At 36.0% G+C, this 12,337-nt stretch overlaps 1 protein-coding gene across 1 annotated transcript in view; it reads right to left on the minus strand.

Moving 5' to 3' along the window:
- The window catches only part of LOC101901043 (uncharacterized), a 31,682-nt gene that overhangs the window by 5,936 nt on the left and 13,409 nt on the right, over positions 1-12,337 (minus strand). The window contains exon 3 of the mRNA XM_059122719.1: positions 5,638-9,694. Within this exon, the coding sequence (XP_058978702.1) occupies positions 5,638-9,694 (4,057 nt within the window). The remainder of the gene's footprint in view (positions 1-5,637; positions 9,695-12,337) is intronic.

Consider the following 12,337-nt stretch of genomic DNA (forward strand, 5'->3'; position numbering starts at 1 on the left):
CTACTCTTATATTTTCCTAATTAGGATGAACACAATGGACCAAAAGGTCTCCGATTGGAGTGGTTGTATTTTCTTACAACCACGCATTCTTTAACCTAACCTAACCTAACCTTGGGTTAATAAAATCATTGGGATGTGTGAAATTTGAAGACAATCGGACTCTTACATCACATTTTATAAGAGTTGTAATTATTCAAAATTTTTATACTTTGTGGGGGAGGAACATGATGGAGTGGACCAATATTATTCATTTTTGCACCTGACCTAGAACTAACGCAAATATTAGGATTTGAAAAGTTGGAGAAAATCGGATTATTGCTTTAAAATCAAATTTTAAACAAATCAGAATGGAACAACCATTATATTATTTTGTACTCGTCTAAATGTATTCAATATCATTTTACATTTGCTGCACATTTACTACTTTTTCGAATAAGAGAAAGCATGATGGATCAACAATTTTTTCGTTGCTCTACAGATCACAATTATAGATCAAGCCGAAATTTTGCAAATGGGAATAGGGTTAGGATCAGATTAAGATGCGCCAAAATTAAGAATGACCATTGGATAATATATGTCGGGTAAAATTGAGCGCATCTTTTGTGAATACCTGTTAGCACGACAAAGGTCAAAAACCAGGGTTAGTTTACTTGTTGGTTTTCTCATCGAACAGGCCGAACTTTTTATCATTTTATTTTAAAAATATGTTTGTAAATACTAAAATGTACTAAGAATTGAATGATTTATATAAGACAAACGGAAGGAGCTTGAATTCTGAAATTTGGAAAGAGGGTTTCGGCTACTAAAATGGTATCATTTGGTATTACGTAAGTGGATAGAGCTAACAACCCCAAATTTGGCACGAAAATCAATGTTGGAAAGTATGTTTGATACATAAAGGGGATTTTGGAAATGTGTACTAAGTGCGCGAACTGCACTAAATTTGGTACTTAATTTGGCTTAAGGTGAACGGATAAAGCTGAAATTTACGATTTGGTATTGGGTGCTCGAAATCTGAAATTTGGCATTGGGCCTAGTTCATGTGTAGCCTGGACATACATATGTAGGTGGTTTCAAAAATGTGTATTATAATTGTACGAAAAGTACTATATTTAGTTTTAGATGGAGAAAAGAGATAAAATTTTGGAATTTGATATCTCCTATTACTCCTGGTATCTGTGTTTGAGATTTGGCGATGGTTTGGAAAAAATTGTGCTATAATTGTTCGAAAAGTACTATTTAGTACTAAATTGGGTATAGGGGAAGGAATAGAGCTGGAATCTCGAAATTTGATATTGAGGTCTCTGTTGGTATGTGGAATTAATTGTACTAAATTTAGTATTGGTTTATGGAATAGAGCTGAAATCCTTAAACTAGTTAGGGATGTTACTGCTGGCGCCTGTAGTTGAGGAGAAGGCGATGGTTTTTGATATGCCCTATTATTGTACTAAATGATACTATATTCAGTAATGGGGAAAAAGGCTGAAATTGTATATTAAGGTAACTGTTGGTATCTGAGGTTGAGATATGGAGATTGTTATGAAAATGCGTACTAAAATCCTGAATTGTTATATGGAGGCTACTGTAGGTATAAAGTTTTGAGAGAAAGAGGTGGATATGGGAATGTGTACTATTAATGTTCAAAATGTACTAAACGGCACAAAATTTGCCGCTGGGCCGAATGGATCGAGCTTTGACCTTGAAATTTTATATTAAGGTGGCTGTTGGCTTCTACGATTTAGACAGGGTGGTGGCCAATTTTTATTATAAAAAAACATTGAAATAAATTTGCACAGAAAGATTGGTTGTGGAACCATTGTGCAAAAGAGTTTAAGTAATATGCTCTTCGGTCAACTTTAAAACGAGGTATATAATATTAAAGGCTGGGAAGTAGAATACAAGAATTTGTTAAAATGTTAACTCCAGGTTTATAAAGTGCGTAATATGTATGTTTTTGATGTGAAGGCTTTTAATTGCTGATTAAAAAATAGATGGTTAATATATGGTTTTTAAATGAAAAAAAGTTGCAAATTAAACGAGAATTGAACAATATATCTCGTCTGTTTCTTTCTCTTTCAAAATGGGCTTAATGATAAGAAATTCGTTGTTAAAAGGATCACCAGATAGGCAGGCAATGTGTGCTTTGGTTATATTTTAATTTTCACAGACACAGTGAACAAACCCATAATAATATATTTTAAACATATTAGTCAAAAATGCCGCATAACCATCCAAGCCAAATTTTCAGTTTTTGTTCTTCGGGTTTAGTTTATAACACTTGAGCAGATCGAGTGAGAGTTCATAGTTTTTTTTTTTTTTTTTTTTTTTTTAAATAGGCCAAATATGATATAATATGAGCTGGGGCATATCAACCGCTGTGGATTAAACGTTTCCTAATTTGGCGTGATTGCCATAGGTTATTTGAAAAGTAATAATGAGGCATAAAATAAAATCCCAAAAATTTGGAGTGTTCAACTGAACAATTTAGTCTTTCACGTTTGACGTGACCCTGATTTATGGATTTCTATTTATTTCCACTGTTTTTGAGAGATAACAAATACGTTGGCGTCGACTCTACTTTAAATTGCCTAAAAGTGTAATTTTTATATGAAAATAGTTCCGACTTTTTCTGAATTTTCTTGTTAAATTAAGACAAAATTTGACTAGTATTTGACAAAATCTTTAATAAAAGGAATAAATATCAATTTATATATTCTTGATTCTATTGTGTTCAAATATCGTTGTACTCCTACCAAGATATATTTACCAGGTGACATGGTAAGTTCAGGTGTTCCTTTTGGACGAAAATGTAGGTGTAAAAGGTTTAAACATTTGTTTGTGTTTTCTTCTGTTGTGACAGATTCCTCGTAAAAATACTTGAAGTCAAGATATGACTAGACCACGGGTGAGATGAAAAAACTGCAACCAACTTCAGACTGCTATCATATCTAAGACACTCGTTCGACATCTGTTAAAATTATTCCAGTGACAGCTCTATATATTGTTTACGAGCGTACAAAAGAATTTTGGTGAGAATTTTCCACAAAAAAAGTTATTCGTGATGGAATTCAAGCGTGACAGTGTGAGCCAACTAGAAGTTGCCGTCTCTACGTTCAGAGTTATTAACCCGTCTTCCTAAAGCAGCACTAAAACAAGTGTATGCATTGGAAGCAATGTAGTTGTTGTGGACAAAAAATCCATCACTACAAAAACAAACTTTGCTGTGAAAAAGATCTGCTAATAGAACTTGAGTCGAACTTGGAGAGTTTCTAGTGTTTAATTCGTATATGCTAATTCGCAATAAGTTCGAAATATACTACTTTCCAGAACTCAAGCGCCATAACAGTCGATGGTCGCTCTCCGCTCGTATTAATCGACCGTGACATCAGAATAAATGCCGAATATTATTGCGAAAATATTCTGGAGAGTGTATTAAAGCCTTGGGCACGCAAACATTTTGGTCGCAGACCTTGGACATAAAAACAGGACTCAGCACCATAGCACTCAGCTCGCGCCACCCATGAATGGTTACAAAATGAGGTTTCTCGCTTCATTTCCAGCGCACAATGGCCACCAAATCTTCGGATTCCAATTCGTTGGACTATTGTGTCTAGAGTATTATGGAAAGCAAAGTTGACACTAAAAAATACCATCGTGTCGATCACCTCAAACAAGCACTTGCCGAAAATGGGCCAAAATACCGCAGAGTAACATTCAGGTAGCGTGTGACGGTTTCATTGGCCGTTTGAAGGCCATAATTCGTGCCAAAAGTGACCAATTCGAAGAAATCTAAACTTGTTCTAAAATTTGATGCTATTTCCGACATTTTTGCTTTCATTCAATAAAATTCTAAAAGAAAATGTAAAAATTTTGAGTTTGACTTTGTTGCAGTTTTTTTGTTATCTCACCCTGCAGGGTCTGAATTCGCAACCTATGTGACCTTATTGATTGCATTGGTTCCCAGCAAAATGGTGCTTACCATATTAATTACCACAAAAGTGAAATTCTTACACGACACAATCATTACATGGTAGGACAGGTTGATTACATTTGAAATACACAAGACTCTAACTTTTAACAGAATTTTCAAAATTATTTTGTATTCAAAACAATACATACAAATATAAACTATGTATACGTTTTGAAATTACAAGAGTACCATGAGAAGAAAATGTATTCAGATATTTCTATGACCCACCTTATAATTACTGTACTATGAATACATTAAATGTTACCCAAGAGCGCGTATTAGTTGTTTGGAATCGATAATTGAAATCTTCGTTAAATTATTTGTTTGGTATGAAATATTTAAATCAGAAAATAAAAACATATAATCTAATCCAGAACCTACAAGAATCTACTAATATTTTTTGTGATATCATACTGGAAAAATCGATTATCGTAGTAAAAAATTTTACATTTTGCAGTCCTCAAACAATAATGTTAAAAAAAAACTTTTAATTCTTCATTTCTTGTCAAGGCAATTTACTTTTTTTACAAAATAATTCGCCTTATAGTGGTTTCAAAGAATATTACAGTATGATTTTCATATAAACAGTCTACTGGAAAATTAAATTATTTTAAAATTAATATACCAATATTCGAAAATTCTGTATCTCAATACTTCTTTCAAAAAATTGATTTTTTAGAGCTTATTTATTTATTTAAAATAATTGATGTACTTAGAATATTATGTATCTTATCAGTTCGGGACAGAGCCAAATGAATTGAATTAGTTTCTAAAATTCTCCTGTTCTTCCTAAAACAAACTACTCAAATGTTACATGGTCCTTACTGAGGTTAGCATGGCAGTAAAATATTTCAGTATTAAGATATTTATATATTCGATTATTACTTTCACGAGCGTTTTATATTAATGTATTGCTGGTCAAAAACCTCTTTTCAAGTAGCTGTTTTTTGCCTCCATTCAATTACATTTATTGAGATAATACTTTTATGTTCGTCGTTACAAACTGAAGTAACGAATTATAACCTTCAACATAGGCTTTAAGTTTTTTAAATTTTCGCGGCATATAGGTTACTATTTCTTTCAATATTTAATTTAATAATTGCGTTTCATGGTTCTTCGTTTGTAGATATCCGATGAATAATATTAATTTGTGAGAACTTTTCACGCTGACATTGATATTAAATGTTACTTTATACATAAAAATATGCTTATGTCATCCACTGGATATAACAAACTTTTTGCGTTATATCACAAAAAAAAATTTCATATTCTTATTTTATATGCAATATTAAAGGTTCAGCAAATTAAAGGTATAAATATTTTATTTGAACTTACCAACAATTTGGCGGTTACCATATCACTTCTAAACTGTTGACACAACAAACACTCAATACAAAAACAAATATATATTGGAAAATTAACAAATTTCTTCTTTAACAAAAACAAAAAATCTTTTAGAGAGACATTTGTTTTTGCATTGACTTGAATTGTATTAACAGAAAGTAAAATTGATTATTGAAAACACTTCCCCAAGTTTTGTAGAATCAGGCAAAAAATAAATGAATATAAGAGTACATAAAATAAACCTTTTCACCGCAGCAATTGCCACATTGGAATATTACAGACTAGAAGAAGGTAAGAAGAAGTATTCATATGATAAAACCCACCTTTAGTTTTAGATGGCCGCGATGCACCGCCCGCTGTTGGTTTTTTGGAGGGTGTGTACGAGGGCAATCTTAAAACGGGCGATGTGCTGCCAAAGAGATTATCGAACGATGAATCTAATTTGCCAGAACCACCGGCATTGCCACGTTTCGAATAACGTTTCGATGTACTGGTATCGGGTGGTGGCTCAAATAGGTCTTCGTAGTCCGCCGAACCAGGAGAATAGGGACTATCGGCATCGCGTAAAGTGTACGCATCGTCGTTGTTGTTCGATGCCCCACCATTTCGCATATTAACACCACTGCTACTGCTGCCGCCGACACTGCCTGTAATTTTCGGTAACGGCAACATTTTCTTAGATACATTTGGCGGTGTTGGACTAGATATGCCATTGCCCGAAGATAGAAGTACATTAGAGAGTACCGTAATTGACTTGTCGTCGGATTTATTGCGGAATGAATTTTCATCGGCATTTGCATACTGCTTGGAATCGCTAGATTTTGCCATGTCTTGGCTATTTCCAACCATGGCTTTGGAGCCCATTAGAGCCATGACTAAGTCAATGGGATTGAGTGAAGCGCTCTGCGCCATATTTCCTACCATACCGGACATTTGTTCTCTGCGCTGCGGATCATCGTGATGTTTCTGTGTGGAACCGATATCACCGCTAACGTCGGTATTTTGAGACACGTCCATTTTCGAAGGGGGTGGTGTTGGCGAGCGAGGCGATATTGAGGGGGACTTTGTCGGTTCAAAGGGATCGTAAGCGTCGGGAGAGCACGGCCCTGATTCCGGTGGAGTATTTGGACCAATCTTTTGACTGCTTTGAACATGCATCGCCTCCATGTCAGCACTGTGTGCATCTTGCACTTGCTGTTGTTCCGACGTCGATGGCATGTCATAATCATCATCTTCGTGCAATGGATTTCGTACCTTATTTGTTTTCTTCGATTGCAAGTTAAATTTAACTGATGGAGGTTCCGGAGGTGTTTTCGGTCCTGTCTGTGGTATATCATATGATTCTTCCATAATTGTGTCCAAACGTTCGGGGGATTTGTCGCGTTGGCTACTGTCTGCTTCTTGCCTTTGGCTACGATGCATATCCATGTCGTTGTCCCTGGGACACGACGATTCACTGCGGCGTCTGTCTCGTCGTTGATCATTTTGTGCACGCTCACGATTTTCTTCACTGTCTGTAAGTACGATAACATCGGCTTGTTCTTGTTCCACTTGGAATGGCGAACGTTCCAAATCAATAATGGCCACTGGCTTCGATTCCACTTTCTTGCGTTTCTCCTTTCGTTTCTTAGACGAAGTGCTACTCTTGGCAACATGATCGATAGAAACACGTCTATTTGGAAGCAAATCCTCGCGATTGGGTGGCAATGTGACGATGGTCTGTTGTCCATGTGTGGCATTTGTGGTATTTTCCTTGTTAAAGCTTACACTAACCAAAATATTATTTCCAGAGGCAAACACTTCCTTCGAGGGAATGGGTTCTGGCGTCTCGGTTCGCCGTCTGCGTTTCTTTTCCTTACGTAGGGTCTTACGCTTAGAGCTTTCCTTCTTCTTCTTTTTGGAGCGTTTCGTTTTTTCTTTTCGACTTACTGGCGAAACGGTGCGTCTGATAATCGGAGGATAGTGGGCCGATATAGGCGAATGCATCGGTGGAGTCCACGATACATTTTTATCGGCTGGTTGATAATCGACATTGCTGGCTATGACTGGTGGTGCTGGGCTAGGTGAAGGAGACCACTCATGGTCTTCGATGGGCGATTTTTCTTTAGGCATGTGGCGCCTTTTTTTCTTTGATGGTTTTTCAAGAGAGAACGGATCCGCCTGACGGGCAATCCTTCTATTCGGCGATGGACTTAAGCTAGGCAGACGACGTTTGGATTTTTTCTTTCGAACATCCTTCGATTTTTTCTTTTTGCCCTTTGCCGGAGGACTCTTTGAACGAAGTCGGTTCATTTGTGGCGTGTAACGGGGCGATAATGAAAGCGATCGTGATCTCGAACGCAGTCTATCTCTACTGAGATTTCGGGGACGTGAGATACTCCTGAAACGCTGTGGTCCTTTATGACCATTGAGTCGAGGATCTGGTCCCAGAGACAATGAACGAGATCTTAAAATTCGTAGAGGAGTGCGAGATCTGCGTCGCATTGGCGATCGCCTTACTCTGGGAGAAATGGATCGTCTACGTATTGGACTAAAGCGACGTGGCACAGGCGACATGGAGCGTCTGCGATTATACTGTGGAGATGGTGACAGACTTATGCTTGGGCGACGATTGCGTGATCTAGAACGTGAAGGGGTTCGCGACCGTGATTTTGATCGCGACCTAGAAATGGAGCGAGTTTTTGTTCTTGAACGCGATCGTGAATGAGGTGTTCGCGATCTTGAACGGGAGAATGAGCGTCTTCTGGAGCGAGAGCGTACACGTGAACGCGAGCGGGATCGTGAAAATGGTGATCTTGAAAACGGGCTTCGTCGTCGGCTCACTGATCGACTTGGTCTTCTCGATCGTGAATTATCACGACCAAAACGATCTCTGACTGGCTTATTTGCAACTAAATGGCGAACATCGTAACGTGGTATCTCACGTCTTTTAGGCTTTGCTCTTGGTATACGACCACCGTCCCAACTTCTGCCCCTCAAGTTTCCACTGCTACCCCAGCGACGCTTCTCCCGACTGTGTGATCTGCCACGTCGACGTCCACGTCCTGGCGAACGGGATCTTGATCGGTATGAACCATATGAACGTGAACGCGAACGAGATGACCTCAAACGTGATCGCGATCGACGACGAGAACGCGAACGACTACGAGATCGAGAACGAGAAAATGACCTCTGTCTGAAACGGTTTTTAAATGGTGCCTTGTCCCCTCGATAATTGCGCTTCTTACGTTTTTTGACCTTCTTAAATCTAGCACCCTTGCCATCATCAATGGGATCCAATAGATTCCCACCTCTTTTCTTACGATTTGCAGATTCGGGTTCTTCCTCCGATATGATCAACTCGACTTCAGGTTCCTTGGATTTTTCTGCTGCGTTGTTTGTATTCTTTTCTGGTGTTAATGAAATTACCTCAGGAACCTCTTCTGTTCTGGTCTCAACCACTTCGGGATCGTTGTTCTCATCTAGACATGGTGTATATGAACGATCCGGTTCCACATCATCAGTATTTTCAGCATTTTTGCTTTGTGCGGTTTTATCTTTAGATTTGGAAGTTGCATTCTTATCGGCATTCAATTCATCCCAGTCACTGTCGTCATATAATTCAATAACGGCAGCTCCACTGCCACCTTTGCCATGATTGGCGTTTGATGTCTCATTATCCAGTGATCTGGATTGACTAGGTGAACGCACCGTGCTGCTTCTATTATAGGGAAGTGTGGGTGTATGTCCCTTGGATGTGTCATCGTCGCGACTACTATTTATCGAAATGTTATCAATCTCATTTCTGGGTCGACGATCATCGTCTTTGTCTTTTCCCGAATTATTTGACTGTTTCTTGGAACGTTTACCTGTAACATCTTCATTGTCGTCGCTGTCATCGTCATCATCGTAATCATCGCCATCATCCTTTGTTGCCTTTTGACCTTTTTCATTACTATTCTCGTCTTCATCAGTGGACATACCTTTTACCTTTGATGTTTTCTTTTTTGGTTGTTCATTATTCACTTCTTCCTCATCGCTGTCAGTTATTTTTCCTTTTTCATACTCATCCTTGTTATTTGATTTCTTTTCTGCAATTGATGCATTATCATTGCCTTTTTCACATTCAGATTCATCATCAAGTTTATATTTATTAACATCCTCGTCGTCGCCATCATCATCGTCGTCATCCTCGTCGTCGCGTTCATTACGATCGTTAGTTTCGTTACCATCCTTTTTAGCGATTGTATCTCTATCGTTGTTATCGCCATTATCATCTTCATCTTCATTTTCCTCTGTGGGATTTTCTGGTTCATACAACTCAGATGGATCAATTTGTGGTTGCATCGGTGTCTCTTCATCATCATCTAACTGTACTAAATCTTCATTTTCATCGTCTTCCTGAGAAGTGATAATTTTTTGTGTAAGGAAAAAGAAAATGATATTCTTGGTTAGTATACCATTTTGTGGGGAAATTTGTGTGTATTTTTGTGTGTTTCTACATTCATAATAATATTAAATAGAAGACCTCACGACTAAATTACGAAAGAGACTAGAAAATTGTTCCTCTTTTTTTTCTAAAATAAATTGAAATTAAGTTTGCACTTATATTCAATTCAAAAAAAAGGTATAGGAAGAAACGAATGATATCCTATCCTAAGAATCAATATTTGACGCCTTCTCAGATTTGAAATAACACATTATACATTGGGTAGTTTTTCAGTTTTTTTTTTTTTTTTTATAGAATTGTATCACCTCCCCAACTACACAAAAAATCAAGAGACATTCACATCTTTTTCAGATTAAAAAAAAATCTCAAACTAAAAAAACTGTACAACGCCAACTCGGTTATATTTATAGACAAAGGTACGATCAATATTATATTGAAATCAACTTGATTACATTCACTTGTTAATTTTTTTCATTATAGTTTTGAATTCTATTTTAAATTATATGAAAATTGTATGTCGGATTTTCATTCATTCTAATAGTAAATCAAGATTGAACAAACGATTTGTCATGGTTTTATTGTTATAACACACAAACAAAGCCAACAAAGCTGACTTCATTGGGTTCGCAACAATGCAATAATAGTAGAGAAATGTTGGTCCTGTTTTTAAGTGTGTTTGTAAGATTGAATTAATATTTTTGTTACTTTTCAAATAAGCTTATGTGAAAATTTCCAAGCAAAAAAAAGGAACTGATGAATATCTTTTTCAAAACAATTATTTCTCTGCTTCAGGCACCTACCAAAACGAAACGTAGAATTTTTTCATACGTATTGCTTATGAAAAGATTAAGTCAAAAATTTTAACTTAAAAATGAGAATTTTTATTTTTTTTATCAACGCAATTTAATATTTTCAAAGAGTTTATCAACTTTGATTGATTTGAATAGAAATATGGTCCTGCTTTATTTTGATAATGCGGCCGTACAAAATATTTGATTATGGTAAAAAGGTGAGTATTTTTGTACGCTATGCAATCATTATGGTACGAGCTTTATCCATTTCTTGAAAATATAACTTTCACCACTAACAAATTAACATGGCTTTTAAAACCCCACTTTAAGATCACAAACCACAAGTAAGAACGTCGTTTAGTTGAAGAACTTAAAAATAAAAGAAATTGACCATTAGTATCGCTTGGTATAGATCAGTGAGATCCCGAAATGTTAAAACTGATTTTACTGGTAATAAAAAATACCGAAAATCAAAAGGGAAAAAGGGAAGTTGTATGGTAAATATAAATATAAATTTACGATAAATTTAAAAAAAGTTCATAGCTCTTCCTTATTTCCTGATCATAACAGAAGATGTTTTCATGCTTTAAACATTTTTAACATCTCTCCCTCCTTTGCAGATCTGTTTTCCACGATCACAATGGTCTGGAATCAATTATTAACAAACTGTGACTAATATTGTAAATGTTCTCTAACAGGCCTACATAAAATAAAGGATGAGCTGTACAAAAACCCTCCCCATCCCACACTATCCATGTCCCAAATACGAGAGGATCATATCTTCAGGCGTTAGGTGGAAAAATAAATTATCCATATTCAGGACAAAAATAAATTAAATATTAATTAATATAATTAAATATTCTCTTCACGTTTTTAAATGTAAATTACATTACAACGTAACACGCAAAAGGGAGACTTGCATAGTTTTTCTACACGTCCCAAGTATGCTGAATACTGGTTCACAGAACACCAACACAAAAATATAGTACTTTGCGATTTAAATAATTTAAGAATGCATAGATATACAGGAAGGAGTTCTAAATACAGGAAGGAGTTCTAAAGACATCAAAACCTTTACATAGGTAATGTCGAAAAAAGGAGATATTGCACCGCTTTTAGGAATTAAGCTCAACTTTTGAAAAAGTAATGATGGCATATTAATTGTGTGTTTATTGAAAGGCAATCTTAATAACAAAAGCCGCGAGTATATGGAGTTGGGAACAACTTTGTTTCTGCGGTTGGGTTTGCCGTGATACATTAACTTAGAGCTCAGAAGGACAAATAAGCATTGGTACATTTTTGTGTAACGCTTCAATATATTAAAATAAAGTTTTACACCTTACTGCTGCTTACTGCTTATTTTTGAAACCCCGTGACTGATAATATGAGATTATATATTTTTTTTAGATATGTTTGTTCAAAAGTTAAAATTAAAGTTCGATTTCGCCGGCAAAAAAATTTTGTATATGGTATATCAATAGTTGCTACATTCGACATTTCCGATGTTATCGGTACTATTACCGTTAGTATCAATCGACTATTACCGTATAGTATCAAAGTTTTCATAGAGAGTGATTTTCAAATTTTTGATTTAAACAATTGGTTGGAAATCAATACTTCAAATTTTTAAAATTTAGTAGGTTGGAACACTCAGTTGGATATTTCGGCCGTACAAAGCTATTTCGTATAGTGTGAAATTGAATTTTATATTGCACGCCAAGTCGAATTTAAGATAGTCCTTGTTACGTATTCTATACGATATTCTAGTAGATTATGTAATGTACTTTTGCAGCACTGACAAAT

This window comes from Musca domestica, unplaced genomic scaffold, assembly GCF_030504385.1.
Source record: "Musca domestica strain aabys unplaced genomic scaffold, Musca_domestica.polishedcontigs.V.1.1 21, whole genome shotgun sequence".
Classification (NCBI taxonomy): Eukaryota; Metazoa; Arthropoda; class Insecta; order Diptera; family Muscidae; genus Musca; species Musca domestica.